This window comes from Lacerta agilis, chromosome 18 (genome assembly GCF_009819535.1).
Source record: "Lacerta agilis isolate rLacAgi1 chromosome 18, rLacAgi1.pri, whole genome shotgun sequence".
In the NCBI taxonomy this organism is placed as follows: Eukaryota; Metazoa; Chordata; class Lepidosauria; order Squamata; family Lacertidae; genus Lacerta; species Lacerta agilis.
In genome coordinates this window covers 4,448,086-4,475,337 of record NC_046329.1, presented here as the reverse complement: position 1 = coordinate 4,475,337, position 27,252 = coordinate 4,448,086, and the positions used below count along the sequence as shown (strand labels likewise).

The following is a 27,252-nucleotide window of genomic DNA, read 5'->3' as shown; positions in this document are numbered from 1 at the left end:
CGCAGGGAGGAAGGACGTGGAAGGGGGAGGCGGGGGTTCAGGATCCCGCGCCTCTTATGCTGGACCAAGAACTGGAAGCGGACATTCCCGGACTCTGCAGAGGGATGAGCTGGACGCTTTTACTGTAATTCCACTGTAAATATCTGCACAATAAAGAACTTAGTTTGTAGAAGTTCGGAGTCAGCCTGCTTCCTCATGAGCAACCACTGAGAGTTCTTACACACATTGTTGTGGCACTCCCAAGAGCTGTCCTAGTCTTTCAGAGAAGAAGGAGTCTGGGCCTGGCTAACAGTTTGTTCCCCGTTATCCGTATTTCCCTACCCAGTGAGACGCAGGTGGCGCTGTGGTCTAAACCACCGAGCCTCTTGGGGTTGCCGATCGTAACAATGGGCAATTCGAATCTCCACGACGGGGTGAGCTCCCGTTGCTCTGTCCCAGGTCCGGCCGACCTAGCAGCTCGAAAGCATAAATAACACTGCGAGTAGATAAATAGGTACCACAATGGCAGGAAGGTAAGCAGAATTTCTGTGCGCTCTGGCTTCCACAGCAGTGTCCCAGTGGTTTAGTCATAACCCAGAAAGCTGTCTGCGGACAAACTCCGGCTGCCTCAGCCTGAAACTGGAGATGAGTGCTGTACCCCATAGTCTATTTCCAACTGGACTTAACAATCCAGGGAACCTTTACATTTTCCCTATCATACACACCCACACATGTGTGTGTGTGTGTGTTTAACAGTAATTGCATATAAATCAATACATACTCAATGTGATCCCCCCCCTTTTGTGGTTTCATGTAAAATCATTTCCGAAACTGCATCTCCCACTTAACACCTTCTCGGTAGTGGCACCGTCCCTGTGGAACACCCTCCCTTCAGATGTCAAGGAAATAAAACAACTATCTGACTTTTAGAAGACATCTGAAGGCAGCCCTGTTTAGGGAAGTTGTTAATGTTTGATGTTTTATCGTGTTTTTAATATTCTGTTGGGAGCCGCCCAGAGTGGCTAGGGAAAACCCAGCCAGATGGATGGGGTATAAATAAGAAAATTGTTGTTGTTGTTACTTGGTTACTCCCTAGTTTTCTTTTAAATTAACCTTTTAAGTGCTTGTTTTTAGATTAATCCTGCTAATGCCGTTTAGTTGTTTGCAATCATTTTTGAGATAAGTGTTGGATACCTTCTAGCATGTAGTCTTGGCCTGTGCTGACCCAGCCGTTGCACCCTTGAGTGCACCCCAGAACTCCCTGCATAGCCCACATCTTCCAGGGCAGGCATGTGGAGAGAGTTCCTGGAAGAGAGGCCCTTCCCAGTGCTGGCTCATTTCAGCTTCAATCAGATCTTCATTGGAAGCCATTCCAGTTGTCTCTGCCAGCAACTGAAAGGTGGCACCGCTAATTGCATTTCAGAAAGGAGGAGGTGGGCTGGACCTTTGGGTTTCGCACCGCCCAGCCTTTGCCGCAACTTGAAATGTAGTTGGTCTTAATAATCTGTGCCTTTCTATCACTGTGCAAGGTCTGCTCAAATGCCAGAGTGACAGCTAGTGGTCAGATGTTTGAGAATGACAGGCATGATGCATTATGAAAGGGGAAAGGTATTGAGGCAATATAAGGAATGTTGGATTGTTTCTTCCAATAATGGGAGGAAAGAAGTCATAGTTCAAGAAGAAATTGGGCAAGTCGAATAAATTTTGGGGGTAAATTATTTTGATGTAGCTATAGGGTGGCACTTTTGAGTTTTTCGAGGAACAATTAGCACATGGAATAAATCTGCTGCAGTGGCTGACGTGCTATACAAGTACTATTTTTAGTGGGTGATATATTTTTGTGTATGTTCCTGTATTGGTTTGGCATGTAGTTTTGACCTTTTTCATTTGTGCACATTTTGATACTTCAGTCTTGAAAAGAAACACAAAATGCCAGGGTTGGGGGGGCCTATTGTGAAGTGTGCGATCAAGTCAGCTAGTCAATACCAATGAAATCTCATTATTAAATTGCCAATACCAAAATCCCTCCCTGATTAGAACAAATGCTGATATGCCCTATAGTGGCACCTGGAGGGAATCTTCAGCCTCTCTCAGCTCAGACTACAAAAATGCAAACGCAACACACTGGCTAATAACTGTTAGTAAATATGTCATCGGTATGATGTCGTTCAAAATATCTGAATAAGCCACTTCAAAATAATGTATATATCATACAACACATCTCACAAAATATACAAGTAAACTGCAGGTTGTTATATGTATCAGAGTCGAACAAAGGTTCAAACAGCCAGTGAATAGCGAGGAACGCCAAACCGTCTCTCAAAGGAAGACGTCTCTCCAAAGTCTCAAAAGGACAGTGCATCCAGAATAGTTCAACTGTTTCGGAATAAAGTCTAGAAATGGAATTGCAAGCAATGAATGACAACAAAACTGAGCAACCTGTATGTAAGATAATACAGTAGAACAAAATATATGAAGAGGTACATAACTAATAATTATCAATGAAATATACATACTAGTGAAGATCATACTAGTGGATCAGTGCTCACTGGATGATGTAGGTGCTGATGCTTTACAACACAAACGCATAGAACATATAAAGTTGACCACAGGTGTTTCACATCACAATTGTTGCAGGCAATGTAAAGAAACTTAAAGCAACGGTACGTCAATTCCTGCAATACAATGCAAAGACAGCCCATAAAATGACAGACTTGAAATAGAACAGATTTGGATAGTATACTACGGATTTTACATAAAACAACATTCAAATAAAACAATTGAAGTTGAGTTCTGAATTCAATCCCCCCGGATATGTGGATTTAAACAAATAAATTCTTGTTGACGCAATAAGCGTTCAAAGTCTTGCCCAACCCCACGTGCATGTATCTGCCTCTGGGCTGGCAATTCATGGATGAAGGCAGGGGACAAGCATCACCCTTCCAGTAAACCCAGCTATAAAATACTTGAAGGGCTGAAAGAGCGGGGCCTGTCATAAGTTTACCCCATGGCTGATGTGAAATGTGGCCTAGCCCGCACCCTAACAGCAGTTTCATCTGCAAAGCAAATTGTTCCAAGAGATTCGAACACGTGACGTGGAGGCGCAAGCATAAGAAGTCAAGTTAAAATTGCCAAAAATGTCCGTGGGGATGGGTAGCTCTGTGCCATGCAGTAACAGCAACCTTTATTCCTTCCCCAGAAATGTGTGTACTGCCGGAGGTGGATGAAGAAAGTGTCAGGCGCCTGCATCCAGTGCTCTCATGAACACTGTTCCACCTCTTTCCATGTCACCTGCGCCCACGCAGCAGGGGTGCCAATCGAGCCAGATGATTGGCCTTATGCTGTGTCCATCACCTGCTTCAAACACAAAGCGGCAAGCCACATGGTAGGTCTCCTCAGTGGTTTATCTCTCTTCCTTCACTCCTCTCTCTCTTCTCTCTTAAAAAAAAGCCTAATCTCGTTGTTGTTGTTGTTTTTAATCTGCCGTTTGTAGATCCCATTTTCAAGGGAGGTATCGCTGGCCCAGACGGTGATTACAAAGAACCGGAATGGTCTCTACTACCGGTGCAAAGTGATTGGCGTGACAACGCAAACCTTCTACGAAGTCAATTTTGAGGATGGCTCCTACAGTGATAACATTTATCCAGAGAACATTATTGTAAGTTAGCATAGGTTTCAGGTGGAAAAATCTTCTATAGGTCTCTTTGCCATTCTAGAGCAGTGTTTTTCAACCACTGTTCCGCGGCACACTAGCGTGCCGCGAGATGTTGCCTGGTGTGCCGTGGGAAAAAATTGAAAAATTCAAGAGAATTACTTTATATATAGTCAATATAGGCACAGAGTTAAATTTTTTAACATTTTCTAATGGTGGTGTGCCTCGTGATTTTTTTCATGAAACAAGTGTGCCTTTGCCCCAAAAAGGTTGAAAAACACTGTTCTAGAGGATGTGTACTATTTTTTATCTTTTCTGCTTACATGACCGTGAGTCTTGTTTCTATTATTACTAAAATAAGAATTCTGTCTTCTTGAGTTAGATTTTTAAAAAACAAAATAGAAAAGATAGTTTGAGCTGAAGACCTAGATCTAGTATGGAATTTATGACTGGCAGAGAAAAAAAATAATTGCTTCTGTTGTACCATCCAAGGAAGAGTAGTTTCACAAGGTTCGCTGGTAAAACTTGCAGAATATGTGTATTTACGAGATCAAGAAGTTTGTGATAAAAGATGGTTCAATTTCTTTATTATATACAGCGGTGCCCCGCCAGACGAAAATAATTTTTCCTGCGAAAATGTTCGTCTAGCGGGTTTTTCGTCTAGCGAAGCGGCAATGCAAGCCGCGTTTTTGCTAGACAAAAAAAAAAAAGACGAAAAATTTTCGTCTTGCGAGGCAGCCCCATAGACTTTTTCGTCTTGTGGGGCACCACTGTACAGTCATACCTTGGATCTCGAACGCCCTGACTCCTGAACAAATTGACTCCTGGACGATCGAAACCCAGAAGTGACTGTGGCGGGTTTCAAACGATTTTCGGAAGCCTAACCTCCGGCTTGGCTGCAGGAGCTTCCTGCAGCTAATCAGAAGCCGCGCTTTGGTTTCCAAACATTTTGGAAGTCGAACAGACTTCCAGAATGGATTCCATTTGACTTCCAAGGTACAACTGTACATCAGGTTATATAGGGCTTTTTCCACTGCTCTCATAAATGGGGGCATGTTAGATATATGAGAGATTAAAATTGATAGAGGTGTGTGTATTCTGTCTTGCTATATATTAAAATTGTAAAGCCGTAATCGTGCTGCAGTTTGTGTGGCCACCTCCAGCTTGATGACAGAACGGCAGGCAAGCAAACAGCGGAAAGTGGTAGCAAGCTGTTTAACGTAGGGCAGTAGGCATTTCAGAGTGTGGTTTGGCAAACGGCTTTCTGAAGACCCTCCCTTCTGTTAAACATTGCTTCGTTGGAGAGGTGCTTCAGGTGGAGATGTTTGGGGTAGGCGAGGAGGGAGCGAGGTGTCAAGAGAGGAGGGATTGGCCCAGGTGTGGGAGAAGGGTTGGCAATGGAGTTTGCAGGCATGCGGGGTTGGCAAGCAGAGATGGCACCCCCTTGTATTCTATATTTTGTGTATACAATTATTAAAGAAAACAAGCTGGATCCGACTAAAAACCCATCTAGCGCTGCATCCTGTTCTCACACGTGGCTAGTCAGAGGCCATTGAGAAGCCGGCAAGCAGGATCTGCACAAGCATCAACTCTCCCCCCTTGTAGTCACGGGCTTGCTGCCTCTCATGCTGCAGGAAGCACGTAGAGATCATGTCTGGTAGCCTTTTATGGCCTTATCTTACTATTTGTGCTTGGGGCGTGCCCTTAAAAATCCTGTAAAACATTGCCTGATACAGCCCCTTCCCAGACTTCCTTAATTGAAAGTGTTAAGGTGCCGGCCATTTCTGCGTGCTCCCCTCCCTCCCACAGTCCCTCTGACTTTCTCCCCTGACTTGTCTCTCAGAGCAGAGACTGCCTCAAGCTGGGGCCACCCGCTGAGGGAGAGGTGGTTCAGCTGCAGCTGACGGACGGCATCACTTACCAAGCCAAGTTCATTGCTGCCCAGATCAGCCAGATCTTTCAGGTAAGAGCCCAGCAATCCCTTTGCCTTTGCCTTCCAGGCCAGACACTTCTACTAGCAGGGAATTGGACTTGCTTCTGGAATTCAAAGATGGAATGGTGACTTCCCTGGAGTGATGTTTCCCGACGAGTGTGCTGTTCCTCCATGTTCTGGGGAGAACTCTTATGTTAGCAAGCCAGCCCTGCCTTTGCTCCAGCTGGTGGATTTAAACAGGGAAAGCAAAGCTGAAGGGGTTATGCCCTTTAAATTGGAGCCATCTTGATTTGTCGCGTCATCGTCTCCCAATTGGAGACGCCTTGCTTAAGAGGAATAGCGCATACAAACCAAACAGTGAATAGAACGAGCATCCGGTTTCTGGGGCTAAATAGCCTTCGTTAGTGTAAGGTTCTCAGTTAGTTGCTCATGAGTTAAGCTGCCAGGACTCCGCTGTTTCCTTTAAAGATTTTATTGTGCAAACTATGTACAGCGCAGAGCTAAAAAGTTCATGTCTGTATCAAGCGGTGTCAGAATCCGGGAATGGCCCCTTTCGGTTCTGACACCAACAAAAGAGTTTCGGTATACAAAAACCCCGCCTTCCATCCTTTCGTTTCACACACACCCCAATGTCTTTGGGACGACGGAAATTGCGTTCCCCCTGTATCGCCCTCGGGACTGGGGGAGTGCTGGGTCTCTCTTGCATCCCCAGAGCCTCTACTCCCTTTCCCCTGTGAACTCTCCCCCTCCTCGCTGGACGTCTCGCCGCTCCTTTCGCTACCAGAGGAGGTGCTGCTGGCAAGGTGGGACTGGGGCTCTCTGTAGCATCCGGAGAGCCCTTCCACCACCTTGCGCTGCATCGGGGACAGTTCCCTGACAGTTAGATTTAGAAGGAAGGATGGTTGGCTAGTCCCACAGAGGTTGCGAAACGTAAACTGGAGGTCAGGTTGCTTGATGGCCACTCTCCTTCCCCTCTGTAGGTAGAGTTTGAAGACGGCTCTCAGCTGATGGTCACGAGAGGCAATATCTACACCCTGGAAGAGGAGCTTCCCAAGAGAGTAAAATCACGCTTGGTAGGTATCTCAGGGCTTACTTTTTACAAAGCTGCTGCTGCTTTGAATTGTTTCCCAGGACAGTTTTTGCTGCAGTGCAGAGAGGTCATGTCCCCTTTCTAGTCACTGACTTTGCTAAATAGGTTTACCTGTTGGCTAGGGGCAGCCTGAGGCATTTTGGCACTCTGGGCAGCTTCCAACAAAATATAAAATAATTGGTTGTTGCTGCTATTATTATTATTATTATTATTATTATTATTATTATTATTATTATTATTATTATATCATCAGTATTATGTGGTGTGAATGTGGCATTCATGTTGTTGTTGTTACACCACCATAATTGTGACTCTATCCACCCCATGGAGAAACCGAGTGATCAATAAATGGTGTTGTATTCATTCAGAAATCTCATAAAGTGAAGCTTGGGTCCACGAGGAGATGCTTTCACCGATTGTCCACCTCAGGATTAATTCAAGAGCGTTGGTCTAAGGGTCTCCTGCCAGCAGAGCAGTGGCTTTTGTGCAATGTTGTCTGAAAGGGTGCTCCAGTCCCCCTCTGCCTTCTTCCTTCCCCTCACACCTGTCCTTCTCCTGTTGCCCTTCTAGTCGCTCAGCACTGGGGCGCCTCAGGAAGATGCTGTCTCGGGAGACGACTTGAAAGCAGCCAAGCGCCCTCGGGTGGGCAACACCAAGAGCCCCGAAGACCCTGGGCCCAGCCCCAACTACCTTGCCATCATGGAGACCCTGCTGCAGACACCGTTCCAGCCAGGAGCACAGAGCAGCACGATGTTCTAAACCCAGAGGAACAGTGATTTTAAAAAAAAATTCTTAAAGAAAAAAAAGACGCAACTTTTTAAAACACCCTTTTTCACATCCCTGCAAAAAGTAATTTAACTAGAAAACTGTGGCGTGGGAGACCCAGCCTTTGTGCAATAACTTGCAAATTAATTATTTTATTCTGTTCTTGGTGTGGACTTCAGAGGAGCTTGTCTTGCTCTGGCCTACCTCTGTTCTTCCTGTTGACGAACTTTTGAGTAGACAAAACCTTTTGGGGGGGGGGGGGTAAGCTTCCGCACAGAAACTTTGGAAGAATATGTGTCAGTGGAGCTTCGTGCAACTGAACCTTTGATTCTTTTGTTTGTTTGTTTGTTTTCAGTGGTTAAAAACTTGGAGAAGTGTTCACTCCAGGTTTTTAAATCTGTTTTGTTTCCCTCCCTTACTCTCTCAATATATATTTTTCTTCTTTCCTGTATTTCTTGAAAAAGGTGCTATTTCCCTGACTACTGAAGCCGCCTTTTTGGAATTAGCAATTTGAGTGTGTGATACACACACACATTTTCTATTAAAAAAAAGGAAGAAAAAAGCAATTGCATTTTTAAAAAAACAAAACAATACAAGCAACAACAATGTAATGAAAAAGTGAAGTGTTTCTACACCCCCCCCGAACATGGCTTTAAAACAAATGAACCCCCCCCCCTTCTGATTTTCTTTTAAAAAGAAAGAAAAAGAGTCGATGCCAGGTTTTATTGGAGGGAGGGCAGGTTTGATTGAAACACCTCTTTTAATGGGAGAAAATATGTTGGGGTAATGTTTGTGTTGAACAAAGGAAGTTTTCCTTTAGCCGAAATGTTTTATAATAAATGAGAGCATCACAACAGAACTACTACTGGACAGGATTCGGTGTTAACCCTTTCATGAAAGTCAACAGGTTGCCCGTTGCATCGCCACCACTGGGGAATTTTGTGTTGCCGACGTTTGGGAAGGTTGCATCATTGTGTAAGCAAGGGGTTTTCGGTTATGAGGCATAAGTCAATTGGCTGTTCTTTGGCAGGTGATAGAAGGAGGTAGTCAAATGAACTGTTACTGCATTGGGCGGGCGGGCGGGGTCCTGATTCCCCCATGCAGATGGAAGTTACGAGCTGCAGGGGTCGTTTAGCAGGAGCGAGACATGACAGAATGTCTCGGGTCAGCTTGAACGGGTGACAGCTCACGTTTGCTCAGTTCCGGCAACTTTTTTTCCACCCTTTTTTGTTGGGGAGGAGCAAAGGTTAGCCTGTACTCTGTATACAGGGTTTGCCACATGCTTCAAATGGTCCCGAGTATGATCTGTACCAAAAATAGTTTTGCCCTCGCTTCACCGTTTTCTGAGAAGCTCTTGCTTGATTGTGGGTCTGGAAGAGGAGACTCAAAGGGGCTTTTGTTCCCATGACGTTTTCCGCTTCCGGAAACACCCTTTCCTGAGACAAAGGCTTTGAATTTCTTGGGGGTTTGAGGAACCAGAACAACAAGCAAGTTGGGGGCCCCTGATAAGGTTTCCAGCTATATTAGCCGTTGCAGGTGTTCAATCCGTATGTGGGAGGTGAGGGGAGAGGGGTCACCCCTAGCCCTGACTTGCCTTTTTCCGTTGGCTTTGTCATTTGTTAGAATTTCCACGCAGGTTCTGTTAGTGCTGGCAAACATGGCATTCTGTGTCTTTTAAGTGGCCGGCCTCGCCCCCTCCCACCCCCTGGGTGTGCATCCATGTCACATGGCTTAAGCGAAGAAGAAAACGAAGCATTTAAATGGAAGATTCCCCCAGGAGCTTTTCCCGATAGGGAGGGGGGAATCTTCTCAGCAGGATGCATTCCGTAATGGGCCCTGCTTTTTAATGGACCCTTCCTCACTAACGGGTGCCAATAAGATTGTTTGCCGGGTTAGCGAAGGGGAAGAGAAAGACAGGTAAAGGTGAGCTCATCTCACAAACATCGTTTCCTTTCCCCCCTCCACCCCACACCCTCTGCCCCCCAGGGGAAGAAAGCAAACCAAAAACTTACCTGACAAATAGGATCTTAGCAAGCAGTTTCTAAACTCCTCTTGCCGTGGAGAATCAGAATGCAGCTGAAACTTTCCTATGTGTTGTGTTCCCCTGTCTCACCGCAAAGCAATACACACACACACACACACACACTTATTTCAAACCCACCCATGTGTGCAGCGGTTCCCTCCTTGGAAGACGAAAATGGCATAAAGGGTAGTACTGCTTGTATAAAGGACATTTTTTAAGAAAACGAACAGTTTGTGTTGGTTACTAGGTTGCCATAGTTCAAGTCAGTGTTGGGGTGTGGGTGTGGGTGTGTGTGGGTGTGTGGGTGGGTGTGTGTGTGAGAGAGAGAGAGAGAGAGAGAGAGAGAGAGAGAGAGAGAGAGAGAGAATGGATCTGCCGCTTTATTTTCTTGATAATCCCTGGGAGGGGGAGTAGTGCGTTTGTTCAGGACGGGTTGGTTGCAAGAGAAGGGGGCATGGTGGGGGTCCACTGTATGGATAAATGCTGACTGAAATATCACCATTGCTGTATTTATTGTGTATATTTAAATTGTACAAAAAAGGAAACAAAAATGTTGTTCTCCCCTGCCCCCTCCCCCCAAAAAAAATATTCAGATGGTGACCCCTTTGTTTCTGCTTATGCCGTGAAGCTGGCTTTTGTACAACATCTTTCCTTTTTGCTGATTGTTGTTTCTGTTTTATCCCCCATCCACCCCACTTCTTCTTTTTCTAATACACTTACCAGTTTTGGAATGTTTTTGTGATCTCTTTGGGCAAAGGGCCTCCGTAGGAGGAATCACTATCAAATCCCCCCTCACTTCCTTGCCAACCCTCCCCCTCCACTGAATTTATATTTGCAAGTGGTCTGTGTGTGATACATCTCTAGCTAGCTATCGGGGTTTGCTTACTCTTAAAACAATCTGATTTCGTTTTAGTTCCCCCTCTCCCCCCTCTATAATTAACGATGGGGAAACCCAGGGATTTCTTTGGGGGTGGGAAGGCCCAGAGTTGTCCCCTCCCTGAAGATTTCTCTCCAAAATGTTGTGTTTTGTTGATCCGAACCCAGCTATCTTCTAGTCCAAGGCCAGAGTGGAGGAGAGCCATTTCCCAGCAGAGGCATTGTGGCTTCTGAAACTGAAGTTAGAATCATAGAATCATAGAGTTGGAAGAGACCACAAGGGCCATCCAGTCCAACCCCCTGCCAAGCAGGAAACACCATCAAAGCATTCCTGACAGATGGCTTTCAAGCCTCCGCTTAAAGACCTCCAAAGAAGGAGACACCACCACACTCCTTGGCAGCAAATTCCACTGTCGAACAGCTCTTACTGTCAGGAAGTTCTTCCTAATGTTTAGGTGGAATCTTCTTTCTTGTAGTTTGAATCCATTGCCCCGTGTCCGCTTCTCTGGAGCAGCAGAAGACAACCTTTCACCCTCCTCTATATGACATCCTTTTATATATTTGAACATGGCTATCAGATCACCCCTTAACCTTCTCTTCTCCAGGCTAAACATACCCAGCTCCCTAAGCCGTTCCTCCTAAGGCATCGTTTCCAGGCCTTGGACCATTTTGGTTGCCCTCCTCTGGACACGTTCCAGCTTGTCAGTATCCTTCTTGAACTGTGGTGCTTTCAGGAGTCTCCCCGCAAAAAACTTCCAAGGTCCAGAGGACTCAGGGGTCATGCAAATAGCCGCCGAAACCTAGTTGATGCACCTCTTCTCCAAGCCCCATTGGAAGCCATCTGAACTGTTGGCCATCTCCACATCTTGCAACAGTGGCATCTGTCATTAGTCCATTTGTCTGGCCTGAATACTCTGCTTATCATTTTTCTTGGATGGTCCCCGAATTCTAGCACAGCGAAGGAGGGGGAAATGCGCCTGCCCCCTCCACGTTGCCTTACCTGTGCATCATAATATTATAATTCTCACCGCACTCCTCCTTAGTCACTTCTAAATCGAAAAGCGTCCAGTGTAGTACCCCGTTCCCACTGGGAAAGTGTCTCAACCTTCTTGCTAATGTTTGCTTTCCCTTTTCTGCACTTCTTTCCAGCTGCTGGTGTCCCTTTTGAGACTGGACAACCCAGACGTGGCCTTGGTAATGTGGCTGTGCTGGATGTCTCTTGTCTCCTCCAAGCATGACCCCTGAGTCCTCTGGACCTTGGAAGTTTTTTGCAGGGAGACTCCTAAAAGCATTGTTTTCCCGGGGGGGGGGGCGGTTACCAGTTTCCAAACTTGGGAGGATCTCTTCAGACCTCAGGGTGCGGAGTCTGACTCCATCCAGCCACCTGTCAAAATTCTCTGCTCTCAGAGAAGGCAGAGGGTGCAATATAAGGCTGTTCCAACAACTCCACAGTGTACCAAACCAAGCTTGCCCTGCATAAATTCTCTATGTTGACTGCCATCACCTTCACCCTGCTAGGAGGATGACAAACACTCAATTAAACCCTGGGCTCAGAAGGCTTGAGGAGCATCTCTGGCTAGGACTGGGAATGTCTTCTGCCTAAAACCCTGGAGAGTCACTGCTGGTCAGTACAGGCAATACTGTGCTTAAATGGACCCGACTCTGTATAAGGCACCCAGGGCCTACATGGGACGTGGGTGGCACTGTAGTCTAAACCACTGAGCCTCTTGGGCTTGCCGATCAGAAGGTCAGCGGTTCAAATCCCTGCGATGGGGTGAACTCCTGTTGCTCTGTCCCAGCTCCTGCCAACCTAGCAGTTCGAAAGCAAATAGATAAATAGGTACCACTGTGGTGGGAAGGTAAACCGCGTTTCCATGCGCTCTGGTTTCCGTCATTGTGTCCCGTTGCGCCTGAAGCGGTTTACCCCTGCTAGCCACATGACCCGGAAAGCTGTCTGTGGACAAACGCCAGCTCCCTCGGCCTGAAAGCGAGCTGAGCGCCGCAACCCCATAATCGCCTTTGACTGGACTGAACTGTCCAGGGGTCCTTTACCTTTTACCTTTACCCTGGGCTCCTGTGATATTGTCAGGTTTTGTGTCACTCGTTTCTCTGGGAGCTGTGCCAAGCCATGACCAGTCTGACTTTCTCGTGATACTGTGTTGTGGTCAGCAGAGGGCAAGAGGACATGTCCCCCCCACCCTTTTCTCAGGTGAGAAAAACCTATATTTAAAGCAGGTGCGCAAATCCTCATAGTGATAATGTACATCATCTTAATACACAGTACAACAACTAGCCCTAAATACAGACAGCAAGTGGCTAGGTGGATTTGCCAGTTCTCCCCACCACCCTTAACCAACCCCTCTCATCTCCCACCTTAAGCTGCTTTCTCAAGTCATCTTGGATGGCTTCGCATTTCCCCCTTCTCTTTTTTTTTGGGGGGGGATAGGGGAGGGAGACACACAAAATTTATTAGGCAAGCAACGCCTCTGCCAAGGTGGTGTCCCCCCCACAGGCCTGGGTGGCAGTGGGGCATCATTGCCAGCCTGTCTGCACACCTTGTCACGCTGCAGCACCTAATGCACGTCTATTTACTGCCATAATCGGAAGCCCCTAAAAGGGAGAGAACGAAAGCCGCCCGCTATTAAATATAATTGTCATTGTGACAGGCCCATTGTGGGGTGGAAAATTTGTGCCTTTCAGAGCTGTCTGTGTGATAAAGAGCAGCGGTAAAATCAGAAATTAATCCCCTGGCAAGAGAATGACATGGTTATCGCTGGATTGCTGCTAACAACTTACTCAAGGCATCTCTTTAAAAGAGAGAGAGAGAATGGGGAGGGGGAAAACCTTGCCGCTGCCCCCCCTTCTTGTAGGTAGCAAAGGGAAGGTTGTTGGTTTATCTCCGTCTGCTCAGATCTAAAAACAAAATCAGTTTTATTTTGTTCATTGATACGACGGGGACATCAACTGCTGCTCTGGAAAACAAACAAAGCAAAAACCCTGCTCCAAGGAAAGGAAAGGGGTGGTGTTATCCTGAACCAGGAGCAGCCCACCAATGAGGCAAAGTGAAGCCATTTGCCATGGGGGGCAGGTCCAACCCTGTCCTGCCTCACCCCAGTTGCTGGGCTACTCCCAGAGTTGCCAGAGCTCTCCCCCTGCAAGCATCATGGCAGCAGCACAGGTGAGGGTGCAGTTGTGGCAGAGGGAAGGAGGGGGCCCAGATCTGTGGGAATTGGGTGCTGCCTTGGGGGTAGCGGGGGCATCAGGCAGCCCCGTCATGAGCTGGTCTGTCTCCTCTATAGGAACTGAAAGCCATGGATGCAAACCTGGATTCTCAACAGCTTTGGATCTCCTGAGGAATCTCTATCCTCACTCCCAAGCAGGAGTGCCAACTTGGCCCCGCGGGTGTGAGTGCCTGGGGACCGTGGGTGCCATGTAGCGTGCATGGCCCTGGCACCGAAATTCCTGGGTGCCCAGTCCCTTAATCGTCACCTCTGCTCCCAAGGAGAGGATTTCACTACTAACCACACCCTCTTTCCGAGGTTTTGAGTGCCCAAACCCTGCGCAGCATTATATATGAAGGTCACCATCCCATAGTTTCTCTGGCTGGCTTCCTTGTCTGTGAAGGTTGAAAGCAACGCTGACCCCAGAAGAAGGCGGGGGGGGGGAGTCTGGCAGGGCACCCAAGGGAGGGACCCTATTGTGAGTCCCCCAAGCAGGGTATCCACACCAAGGATCCCTTCTCACCTTCATTGGTCTGTCTTGGGTGCCCCATCCAAAGTCAGAGTGGTGGGGGGGGGGCAAGAAAGGGGCCTTGCACCAGTTGTCAAGGCCCTAGAGTCAACCTCCCCTTCTTCAGGGGATGAGGCCAGGGATTCATAACTAGAGATGGCCTCTCTCTCTCTCTAGAGCCAGTGTGGTGTAGTGGTTAAGAGCGGTAGACTCATAATCTGGGGAACCGGGTTCGTGTCTCCCCTCCTCCACATGCAGCTGCTGGGTGACCTTGGGCTAGTCACACTTCTCTCAGCCCCACTCACCTCACAGAGTGTTTGTTGTGGGGGAGGAAGGGAAAGGAGAATGTGAGCCGCTTTGAGACTCCTTCGGGTAGTGAAAAGCGGGATATCAAATCCAAACTCTTCTTCTTCTTCTCTTCATGTCGGGCAATGCTCTCCCGAGAAACACATTTTCCATTTCCTGTGCCAGCAAGCATATGACACTGATCCTGGTCCGACTGCACTGGCTACCGATTACGGTAGTTTCCGGGCCCAATTCAAAGTGCTGTTTTTGACCTGTTCCGCTATCAGCCTGAATGAAGAGCTCTCCCTGACTCTCAAGTAAGAGCCGCTGCTGTTGTGTTTCTGGATGGGGAGCCTGAGAATGACAGTGTTTTCCACCCTTGGGGAGCGAAATGTGCAAAGGATCTCACCTCCTTTCTGACCCCTTTGAACTCGAGATTCTGCAGATTGAACTGTGACCTATTGCATGTAAAGGAGCCCCCACCCCACAGAGTTGTGGTCCTCCCCTGACTGTAGACACCCCAAAGCCTGCTCCCTTTCACACCCAAAGCATGCAGACTTCCCTGCCCGCCCCTTCGCCCATACCCCCGACCAAATTCAATCAGATAACGTATAAATTAAAGGAAGCACCAACAGTCAAAAATCTGCCAGGATCTGATAACAAAATCTGTTTGGAACAGCTGCCTAGTGACAAGTCTAATAAACTGTATTAATGGTGTCATTATTATTCCCTAATTAAAAGCTAATAACTAAGAGTTAATTGCCTTTAAAAAGATGAAGCAGCACCCAGCTCTGGCGTGGATTTATCTCTGTTTTGCTTTTCCTGCTTGGCAGGGCTGATATTTCTTGGGTAATTAACTGAGCCAGAAAGCTACTAATCTCCTTTTGTTGGTACAGCCACTTGAATTTAAAAGGTGTGTTGGGTGTTTTTTTTTTTTGTTTCAACACCCCTTTTTTCCTGCGTGTGACTTGAAGAGAGGTATGACTGAGCCAAGGATGATAATTTTTAAGGCTGTCTTCTCACTTTAATCAAAACAAAATAAAATAAAAAATTCCTTCCAGTAGCACCTTAGAGACCCAACTAAGTTTGTTCTTGGTATGAGCTTTCGTGTGCATGCACACCTCTTCAGATACCCAACACACCTTCAGATACCCAAGCACACAAAAGCTCATACCAAGAACAAACTTAGTTGGTCTCTAAGGTGCTACTGGAAGGAATTTTTTATTTTATTTTGTTTTGACAATGGCAGACCAACATGGCTACCTGCCTGTAACTACTCACTTTAATGTTCCTTCACAGCAAATCAGGGTGCCCACTTAATACGTAGTTACACCTGCCAGATAGGTTAAAAAAGGACCCCTGGGCGGTTCAGTCCAGTGGCGACTACGGGGTTTCGGCGCTCATCTCATTTTCAGGCCAAGGGAGCCGGTGTTTGTCCACAGACAGCTTTCCGGCTCATGTGGCCAGCAGGACTAAACAGCTTCTGGCGCAACGGGACACCGTGACGGAAACCAGAGCAGCGCACGGAAACGCCGTTTACCTTCCCACCAGAGCGGTACCTATTTATCTACTTGCCCTGGTGTGCTTTCAAACTGCTAGGTTGGCAGAAGCTGGGACAGCAACTGGAGCTCGCCCCGTTGCAGGGATTCGAACCGCTGACCTTCTGATTGGCAAGCCCGAGGCTCAGTGCTTTAGACCACAGTGCCACCTGCGTCCCTACCTCTCAGTATGGTCACTGGGTATAGCTCTCTTAACTGGTGTGTGCAGGCATCATGAACTGACCTGTAAATAAAGTAGCAAATCCATCTTCCTGGTATTCTTGGAAAACTCTAGGTCCACTGGAAACTTATTTACAGGATTACTTACTGGATCACTGCTGCATTGGGGAAGACTAGAAAACGCCTTTGCAAGAAGTATGTATGCTTGGAGCCTGCCTCGTTTCTGTAGCTGAGTCCTGAAAGACAACTTAGATACTTCAATTGGCTCAAACTGCAGCAGCTGGGTCGCTGGCTGGGGTTCCATTTAGATCTTACAATAAAACCTGATTTGAAACAGCTGCCCTGGTTACCAGTTTGTTTCTGGGCCCAAATCTAGGTGCTCACGGCAGGGTTTAAAGCCCTAATCAACCCAGGCCCCCAATGTCTGAAATGCCACCTCTTTTGCTACAGACCATCTTGGGTGGTGAGATTGACAGAAGGGGCCTTATTGGCTGGCCCAGAGGAAGAGGGCCTTCTCTGTGGCAGCCCCTGCCCTGTGAGACTCCCTCCCCACAAGAGACGCATCACTGTACAGCTTCTGGATTTACCATTATACATTTACCATTCTTCAGACAAACAGAAATTCAGCAGGTGAGGAAGATGTGAGCCATTGAAATTAATGTGCATTGCAAACTTAGATCTGTAAACTTCATTGTCTGTCCTCTGTGAGTATGATCAGCATTGGAAACGACCCATTGTAATGGAATAGGGAGCGGCTGGCGCTGTGGTCTAAACCACTGAGCCTCTTGGGCATGCCGATTGGAAGGTTGGCGGTTCGAATCCCCGCGGCGGGGTGAGCTCCCGTTGCTCTGTCCCAGCTCCTGCCGAACTAGCAGTTCGAAAGCACGCCAGCGCAAGTAGATAAATAGGTACCGCTCCGGCGGGAAGGCAAATGACGTTTCCATGCACTCTGGTTTCCGTCACGGTGTTCCGTTGCGCCAGAAGTGGCTTAGTCATGCTGGTTACGTGAACTCCTGATGATGATGATGGGGGGAGTCCAGTACTTCTAGATTCTGGGCTAAGAACAGAAGAAGAGCCCTGCTAAATCAGATGCAGTGCTTATCTTGCCCAGCATTTTGTGGCCAACTAGATGCTTCTAGGAAGCCTACAAGCAGGGCACCGAGTGCCAGAGCCGCACCTCTTTACCATGGCTTTTGACACTTGAGTTGTGTGTTTTCCTGCGAAACAGGAATGGTGGTCTGCCTTAAACTGTGTTAAGCTAGTTTAACTATGGAACTCCTTCCCACAGGAGGCAGTGATGGCCACCGACTTAAAAGAGGATTGGGTAAATTTGCGAAAGAGAAGGCAACTATTGAAGCTATGGTGACTATGCTCTCCCTCCATGGTCAGCAGCAGTAATGAGCCTTGATGCCTCCCAGGAGGGGAGAGTGGCTCTTGTGCTTGGGGTCCAGCTTGTGGGTTTACTGCGCGCACCTGGTTGGCCACTGCAAGAACAGGATGCTGGACTTGATCCTGCGAGTTGTTCTTATGATATTTGTCATGTTGGGCAAAAGATTCCTTTTGGGTTGGGTTAGGTGACCCTCATGGTACCTTCTAACTATATGGTTCATGTTGGCGTTCCCTGGGCCCTTGAAGTTGGCTCTATGAGTCTTACACTTTTCAGACCCACCACCCACTTTTATTATTATTATTATTATTATTATTATTATTATTATTATTATTATTTATTGTGGCTTATTGTGTGTGTGTGTGTGTGTGTGTGTGTGTACTGCCCATCTGGCTGGGTTTCTCCGGCCACTCTGGGCAGCTCCCAACAGAACATTTATTTTTATTATTATTTTTATTTTTATTATTATTTTTATTATTATTATTATTATTATTATTATTATTATTATTATTATTATTATTATTATTTATTGTGGCTTATTGTGTGTGTGTGTGTGTGTGTGTGTGTGTGTGTGTGTGTGTACTGCCCATCTGGCTGGGTTTCTCCGGCCACTCTGGGCAGCTCCCAACAGAACATTATTTTATTATTATTATTATTATTATTATTATTATTATTATTATTATTATGGCTTATTGTGTGTGTGTGTGTGTGTGTGTGTGTGTACTGCCATCTGGCTGGGTTTCTCCGGCCACTCTGGGCGGCTCCCAACAGAATATTAAAAACACAATAAAACATCAAACATTAACATCTTCCCTCAACTGGGCTGCCTTCAGATGTCTTCTAAAAGTCAAAACAAAATAAAATTTAAAAATTCCTTCCAGTAGCACCTTAGAGACCAACTAAGTTTGTTCTTGGTATGAGCTTTCGTGTGCATGGCAGACCAACACGGCTACCTACCTGTTTCTAAAAGTCAGATAGTTGTTTATTTCCTTGACATCTGGTGGGAGGGCGTTCCACAGGGCGGGCGCCACCACCGAGAAGGCCCTCTGCCTGGTTCCCTGTAACCTCACTTCTCGCAGGGAGGGAACCGCCAGAAGGCCCTCAGAGCTGGACCTCGGTGTCCGGGCTGAACGATGGGGGTGGAGACGCTCCTTCAGGTACATTGGTCCGAGGCTGTTCAGGGCTTTAAAGGTCAGCACCAAGACTTTGAATTGTGCTCGGAAACATAACTGGGAGCCAATGTAGGTCTTTCAAGACCGGTGTTATGTGGTCTCGGCGGCTGCTCCCAGTCACCAGTCTAGCTGCCGCATTCTGGATCAGTTGCAGTTTCTGAGTCACCTTCAAAGGTAGCCCCACGTAGAGCGCATTGCAGTAATCCAAGCGAGAGATAACTAGAGCATGTACCACTCTGGCGAGACAGTCTGTGGACAAAGAGGGTCTCAGCCTGCATACCAGATGGATCTGGTAGACAGCTGCCCTGGACGCAGAATTAACCTGCGCCTCCATGGACAGCTGTGGGTCCAGAATGACTCCCAGGCTGAGTACCTGCTCCTTCAGGACCAGGGAGTCCCCCACACCTGCCCACCTCCTGTCCCCCAGACATGGACTTGGAGACTCATTTTTTAATCCCCTGCCACAGATCTGAATGGTGGTAGTGCTTCTGTTTTGACCCGTCTTGGATCAGGCCGTGACCCGGAGGGTCCTGAAGCCCGCTGGAAGGGCAGGTGGCTTCTCCTTAAGATCCTGGCTTGTCATGATCCCGACGGCCGCTCAAATGAATCCTTTGACACCCGTGTAGAAGAGCAATTCCTTCATTCATTTAACGGGGAATGGGGCAAACCCCCAAAGAATGAAGAAAACGAAATTCCCAAAGCATCCGCCTCAAAAGGCAAACCAGAATCTTTCAACATAAAGCCGGCATTTGGTTGTAAACAATCCCTCAGGTTGAGGGAGAGAGATAAAGTACAGGCTTTATTTCATTTCCCTCGATATTTTATCCAGGGAAGGAAACGGGGGGGGGGGGGGGTTGAAGGGGGGAGGTAAATACAGTCACTTCTGGGATTTTCCTCTTCAGATGTTGACTTAATCTGAAAAATTTTGGCAGCCAATGAGGCGTGGAGCGTCTGGTCTCGCTGCTATCTACTGCAGCTGAATATTTTATCTGGCTGGCAGAAGGCGGCAAAGGATTGGGAGCGCGAGGAAGCTGCCTGTACGACTACTCAGGTCACCAGCCCAGTTTACCTCAGTATTGCCAACCCTGAGTGGCAGCGGCCCTCCAGGGTTTCCAGCCCTAAAAAGGAGATACTAGGGACTAGTCCTTCTGGACGCTGCCGCTGAGCTGCAACCCCCCTCTCCTTAAAATAAAGCTAGGTTCTAGTTCTCATGGTTCTGAGGGAAGCAAGGGCCACCAAGTCCATGTGCCTCAGTTTGAAGTTTCCAGGGATTGAACTGGGTCGGGGTCAGCAAACTTTTTCAGCAGGGGGCCGGTCCACTGTCCCTCAGACTTTGTGGGAGGCAGGACTACAGGTGAAACTCGAAAAATCAGAATATTGTGGAAAAGCCCATTTATATAAGCAATTGTTTTCATTAGCTACTGGAGTTTAATATATGAGATAGACTCATGACACGCAAAGCGAGATATGTCAAGCCTTTGCTTGTTATAATTGTGATGATTATGGCGTCCAGCTGATGAAAACCCCAAAGTTGAGATTGTTAATTTGGGGTTCTCATTAGCTGTCCGCCTCATGCTGAGGGTTTGCCAAGCATGCCTTCCTCTTAGCACATTTCCCCTTGCGTCCTGAGTTCGAGCATCTTCAAAGACCACGATGCCTTTGGTCAAGGCTGGAGCGCTCGCAGGCCAGTGTTTCCCAGTTGTCTGTGTTTATACTGCATTTTTAAAAATTTGCCTTGAGAGAGTCTTTAAACCTCTTTTGTTGGCCACCGGGATTACGCTTTCCATTTTTAAGTTTGGAAGACATCCGAACAACATGACCAGCCCAACAAAGTTGATGTTGAATAATCATTGCTTCCACACTGGTGTTCTGAGTAGCGACAGTCAACATGGTGCCCTCCAGATGTTGGTCTATAACTAACCATTGTCTCTGCTGTCCGGGGGCTTGTGGGAGTTGCAGTCCAGCAACATTTGAAGGGGGATGAGGCTCTCCAGGGTTTAGATGGGGGTCTCTCTTTCCTAGCCCTGCCTGGAGAGGACAAATGATTGAATCTGGGCCCTTTGCCCTGCAACACAGTTGATGACTATGCCTCCTTCCCTGTAGATGGGTAAATCTGTGCAATTAAGGATCACTTATTTGTTTTTTGCATTCCTACCTCCCCAGTCCTCGTCCGGCACACCAGCAACTACACCACACTGGTTTTGTAAAATACAGCACAGGTGCCGGAGTCTTGGAGCGCTCATGGAGTGACCTTAATTCACTGTAGGGGTTTCCAAGTTAGGAGCATCCCAGACCCAGGGATTTCTGGGCCCAAACCATTACCAGAGTCTTTGGGGCAATCCCTGGTGATGTCATTGCAGGGAGACCCTGGAGCAGGCCCTGGAGATGGAAGTTAATTGGGAGAAGGGAGTAGAGGGGGAAAGTCCCCCACCTCGAGTCTCTATACTGTAATTTGTCTGCCCATGTGGAGATTGAGGCCCTTCAGCTGCCACCTGGAGGGGGCCAGGCAAACCTGGAGGGCTTTGGGTCAGCCCTAGAGGTCCAGGAACCCTAATTCACTGTCTCCTTGAAACTTGCCCCAATGTTGGCCCAGGGAATTCTGCTTTGTCCTCTAATCACAGAAGTGTGCAGTCTCTCCTCCTACTCTTCCTCCTCATTCCTCCCTCTGCGCTGCTGCTGCCCCCACCTCACAAATCCAAACCACCATCTGTCTGGAAGATTATTAGCTGACGGAAGACAAATGTTGCTTTTTTGGGAAAGTTCACTTTATCAGTGTGTGTTTTTAAAAAAAATAAAAATTGTGTAGGGAGGGCTGATTTCATTAAAGTCTCCCCCCCCTCCCCAGAGCAAACTGCAAAATTCATTTAGTGACCATCTTGAGAAGTGTAGCTTTTCCTTGTTCTGTGCCTTTAAAATATTTTTTTTTAATGGGGGGTGGGCAGGAGAGAGATTTGAAATCTTCTGGGGGGTCTGTGATAATTAAAAAGATGATGCTCTAACATAATTCTTAATTAAACTGTAATGAGATAAGAATTTGTGTGGTCTGTTCTTTGTCTGTTTGGCGGGATGTTCCTGCTCCCACCATAATTATGTGATTTATGATCTAACACGCCAAGATGTAATTAGTTACATTTTGCCTTGGCCCTCCCCTCCCTCCCCCTCCCCCCTTTTCAAAATTTAAACTTTTATTTAGATTAGAAAAATGCCGCGATCTCAGGTTATGCTGGTTTCCCCTGGTGAGATAGATCTCTCCCCCCATCCTTTAATTACAAATGGGGGGGGGGGTGTTCCTGCAGAGGAAGGGGGCGGAGGACAACAACAGCAATGTGTTGAGAAGCAGATATTCCACAAAATGCAAATTGGAGGCGAAGGATTTGCAGGAGATGGATGGAATGAGCAAAGCCAGAGATTAGTGGAAGGATCTTTGGGGGCAAAGAGAGAGTTCCCAGTGGAAAGAAAAGGGTTGATAACAATTAAAAGTGGAGAGAATCATCTCTGCCCTGGATGAGAGCAAAACCAACACTGGAACACAATGTGATCACAAGTCTTCTTCTTGGGCGATGCCTCGTAGCCAAGTATAATAGAATCATAGAATCACAGAGTTGGAAGAGACCCCAAGGGCCATCCAGTCCAACCCCCTGCCAAGCAAGAAACACCATCAAAGCATTCCTGACAGATGGCTGTCAAGCCTCTGCTTCAAGACCTCCAAAGAAGGAGACTCCACCACACTCCTTGGCAGCAAATCCCACTGTCGAACAGCTCTCACTGTCAGGAAGTTCTTCCTAATGTTTAGGTGGAATCTTCTTTCTTGTAGTTTGAATCCATTGCCCTGTGTCCGCTTCTCTGGAGCAGCAGAAAACAACCTTTCACCCTCCTCTATATGACATCCTTTTCTATATTTGAACATGGCTATCATGTCACCCCTTAACCTTCTCTTCTCCAGGCTAAACATACCCAGCTCCCTAAGCCGTTCCTCATAAGGCAACGTTTCCAGGCCTTTCACCATTTTGGTTGCCCTCCTCTGGACACGTTCCAGCTTGTCAGTATCCTTCTTGAACTGTGGTGCCCAGAACTGGACACAGTATTCCAGGTGAGGTCTGACCAGAGCGGAATACAGTGATACTATAGTGAGTCCGTAAGTGACTGTGGAGGCCAATTCTGGGTCCATACGTCCTTCCACGGTGGGGACATAGGTTTCTGGGTGGGTTTGGTCATGGTGAGGTTTTGCCAAGCGTGCCTTCCTCTTAGCAAGTTTCTCCCTTGCGTCCTGAGTTCGAGTGTCTCCAAAGCCCAAGACACCTTTGGTCAAGGCTGTTCTCCAACTGGAGCGCTCGCGGGCCAGTGTTTCCCAGTTGTCGGTGTTTATACTACATTTTTTAAAAAAAGATTTGCCTTTATAATCAGTACTATGTTTTTCACCCCCTTTGAATCAATAGAGAGTTGGAAAAGGGAAGTCAACGTTTATATATAATTAAGCTCTTTTTTGTCAATATTGGAATTGTAATTTGTATTTTTATTTTAGTTGTGGTTTCCGCGTCACCTTCAAAGGTAGCCCCACATAGAGCGCATTGCAGTAATCCAACCCAGAGAGAACTAGAGCATGCACCACTCTGGCGAGACAGTCCAAACTTCCCTTCGATGCCCGTGGTTCTTCCATGTAGCAGCTACCGTATGTGTGGCAGGGGGGAAAGGCCCGCTCATTTGTTCTACGGCACAGGGCCTCACCTTTGGATATGCTAAATTGTGGTGTTTAACTACCCAGACCAAAGCTGGGTGGAGAGGTGTGTTTGCAGAAACTAGCTCACTGTTGGTGGGCCTCCGTCTGCTATGGGAGACAGCGGAGGAATGTGCCTTTGAGGGCGAGGTCCAAGCCATGTTGGAGGGTTGCAGCACCTGCTGTGGCTGTAGAGAATGATGTGGGAGAGACATGTTTCGTTGCAGCTGGGGCAAGTGCAGGTGTCTGCATGTGCTGCCGCAGATGCACCAGGGCGTTCCTTCTCTTTGCGCTCCTCTTCCCCAATGGTCATCCCTCCTCTGGCCACTGCTATTGATACACGACTTGAACATCTGTCTCCAGAGATTCTCACAAGGCGGGGGGTGGATGTCTCTTTTGCAGAAATCTTTGTACTGCAGAGTTGGTCTGCCAAGGAGGCCTGTTGCTGGAAGCAGGGGCGTACCCAGAATCAAAACTGGGGGGGGGGGCAAGCCATGGTCATTCAGCTTCAAAAACAAAAACAGCTTCAAAAAACAAAAACAGCTTCAAAAAACCAGAAAAACCTTCCCCCCCAAACAGAGAGCCCCAAATGGCTGAAAAACTCAGCTTCCCAGGATCCTCAGTCCTCGCAAAGGAACTACTCACCATGCAAGGGAACTCAGTTTGCCAAGCTCCCTTGCAACGATGAATCCCGACAACGATGAATTCGCCCCCTGACACTGCCCCAAGTCTCAGCCTGCATCCCCATTTGACCAAGCAGGGTGCAGGCTAGGATCCGGTCTCTGATAGGCACGCCAGCTCTTTGTCGGCATGAGGGAGGGGGAAACAGCCGGCGCAAAACACACACACACACACACACACACACACACACACACACACACACAGAGTGACCAACGGCCTCGGCAAGAGCGGAAGAGCTCAATTGTTATTGAGATTTTGGGAGGGGGAGAAAGACCAGTCTTGAGCTTTTTTTTCCCTTTTAGGCTACCGATAACCATTTAATTTTTTTTTTGCTGGGGGGGGGAGCTGCCCCCCGCCCCCCTGGTTACGCCCATGGCCGGAAGCCAGCTCCTTGGGGGATCCTGCCATCTCCCAAGATGGGCTTGGGAGAGCACAGCTTCGTCTGAGACTCCATCCTGCCATGTGATGCCCAAAATGTAAAATTTACACTTGTCGCTCTGCCTGTGTCTCCTGTAAGGCATGTGCAGGGCCATCTCGTCATAGGGGGTGGGTGGTGCGGTGCGCCAGGGTGCCGGGCCCCCCAGGGGCACCCCTGTGAGCCTGCCGGCATACCGGGCGCCCCCTCCCCAACCCGCCCCCGCCCCCATGGGCGGGCGGGCGCTCGCACGCCGGCGGGCGATCTGCAAGCCGGCCGCCCTACAGGGCCCCAGCTGGAGCGCTGGGAAGGGTGCGCAAAGCCCTGCGCCGCTCCAGCGCCACGCCCCTCACCCCCCACTCGCCCACCCCCCCTCCCGAGGGGCGGCCAGCGCGGGAGGGAGGCGGGCGGAGAGGCGGGCGGAGAGGCGGCACGCCGGGGGCGCCGAGGGATCGTCGCGCCACGGCGGCCGATCCCTTTAAGACGGCCCTGGGCATGTGGCCCCTGCAATAACCAGTACCGGCCTTTAGGGGCCAGCAACAGCTGCTCCCCTCTGCCTTGTCCCCTCCTCCCCATCCCCTTTTAAAAACCAAACAAACCCCCAAGACCAACAATTGAGGCTTTGAGTTAAGAGAGAACAATTGAGATGTGACCTTTTGAAGCAACTTGAATAGAACATTTATGTTTAAAAGGAGGGGAGCCAGGCTCTAGAGAAGGTTTAAAGAGCCATTTATTAAAGTATGAAAAGGTTGTGGTTTCCCCCCCCCCACTCCTCCTTCCCTTTCTCCCTCTCCTTTCAGGATTTGCATATAAATGATTGCAAAGGATGGTTTTGGCTGGAGAGAAAGGGGAGAGAGGGAGAGAGAGAGAGAACAACTCTCTTTCTAAAAAGTCCACCTGCAGCTGATGTTAAGTGGGTGATGCAGGCTTGGGGGGGGGGGTAGGAATAAAGTCTCAGTAGCAATTTAGGATAATCCGGGCTCCCCTAAGTCTACGTGGCTGGGGCTTTTTAGTATGCAAGCTCTGGAATCTAATTAAGGCCTTTCTGCTTAAACGGAGGTGGTGGGGGGCACTTGGACTGAGCAAAGGAACTTTTTGATGTTTTATTTGTCTCTGAACTGGAGAAGTTACGAGATCTAGCTTCTTGCAACGCTCCCCAACCCCCCCAATTCTAGGGTTGGATTTTTATTTTTTTTAAAGAATGCACTTTCATGCAAAATTTCCCTAATATGTGTCTCCCCCCCCCACAAATTTAAGTACAGGGGTGACCAAAACTGTTGTGCACAGACACCCCCTCCACGGCTCTGTGAGCTTCCTTTAGGTGGCCTTCAAGGGTGACTCTATTTATTTATTTCCTTTATTCCTTCTTTTGTTTCGTATTGTATTTCACTGTGTTAAAATTTTAATCCCATATGACTTTTTTGTTTTTTAAAAGTCTGCATGTAGCACAGCTCGTTGCAATGGCTAAACAGTAGGTGGTTGCAGCAGCGGGGGGACCGGGGGGGATGGGGCAGAATCACTAAGCGAAGACACTCAGCAATTTCCAAGTGGAAGACGTTTTTGCATATAACGTTTTTGCGTATAACCATTTTTGCAAGCTATGTCTCCCCCTCCCCAAGAATGCATTTTTATTTTTTTTGCATTTTACTCTGAATAATCTTCCTCCAATACAGAACAATGTAAGGTGGGTCGTCATGCTGCAGTTCACATGGTCGCCACTAGGAGGCCACACCAACTCCAGCATGACAGGGGCAGGTGAGCTGTTTAATGGAGGGGGGGGAGGCACTTCAGAGAGCAGTTTGCCAATTGTGAACTGAGAGGGGAGGGAAGGTTTGGGCTAGCTGTGAAGCAGGTAGGTGAGGAAGGAAAAGTTGGCCAGGTGGGATTGGACCCCAAGGGTCATCTAGCCAAAAAACCCTGCATTGAAATGGGAACTCATCCTGACTCACACTGGCCCTGTGGAATAGCCAGTGTCCTAAGATGCGGAAAGTCTTGCAGAAGACTTGCAGAAGGGTAAAGGGGAATTCTTCACTTCAGGAAGGTTGGGCCAGAGCTGGCAGTGACTAACCAGAAGAGAGAGACACTGGAACAGGGGTAGGCAACCTAAGGCCCGTGGGCTAGATGAGGCCCAATCGCCTTCTCAATCCGGCCCCTGGTCCGGGAATCAGTGTGTTTTTACATGAGTAGAATGTGTGCTTTTATTTAAAATGCATCTCTGGGTTATTTGTGGGGCCTGCCTGGTGTTTTTACATGAGTAGAATGTGTGCTTTTATTTAAAATGCATCTCTGGGTTATTTGTGGGGCCTGCCTGGTGTTTTTACATGAGTAGAATGTGTGCTTTTATTTAAAATGCATCTCTGGGTTATTTGTGGGGCCTGCCTGGTGTTTTTACATGAGCAGAATGTGTCCCTTTATTTGAAATGCATCTCTGGGTTATTTGTGGGGCCTGCCTGGTGTTTTTACATGGGTAGAATGTGTGCTTTTATTTAAAATGCATCTCTGGGTTATTTGTGGGGCCTGCCTGGTGTTTTTACATGGGTAGAATGTGTGCTTTTATTTGAAATGCATCTCTGGGTTATTTGTGGGGCCTGCCTGGTGTTTTTACATGGGTAGAATGTGTGCTTTTATTTAAAATGCATCTCTGGGTTATTTGTGGGGCCTGCCTGGTGTTTTTACATGGGCAGAATGTGTCCCTTTATTTGAAATGCATCTCTGGGTTATTTGTGGGGCCTGCCTGGTGTTTTTACATGGGTAGAATGTGCACTTTTATTTGAAATGCATCTCTGGGTTATTTGTGGGGCCTGCCTGGTGTTTTACATGAGCAGAATGTGTC

General features: G+C 47.8%; 1 protein-coding gene across 1 annotated transcript in view; it reads left to right on the top strand.

Moving 5' to 3' along the window:
• Positions 1–7,955, top strand: part of KDM4B (lysine demethylase 4B) — a 147,036-nt gene extending 139,081 nt beyond the window's left edge. Inside the window, exons 17-21 of the mRNA XM_033136950.1 lie at positions 3,179–3,364; positions 3,473–3,637; positions 5,475–5,594; positions 6,545–6,637; positions 7,225–7,955. Coding sequence (XP_032992841.1) covers positions 3,179–3,364; positions 3,473–3,637; positions 5,475–5,594; positions 6,545–6,637; positions 7,225–7,413 — 753 coding nt within the window. The 3' untranslated portion in view covers positions 7,414–7,955. The remainder of the gene's footprint in view (positions 1–3,178; positions 3,365–3,472; positions 3,638–5,474; positions 5,595–6,544; positions 6,638–7,224) is intronic.
• The last annotated feature ends 19,297 nt before the right edge of the window (positions 7,956–27,252 follow it).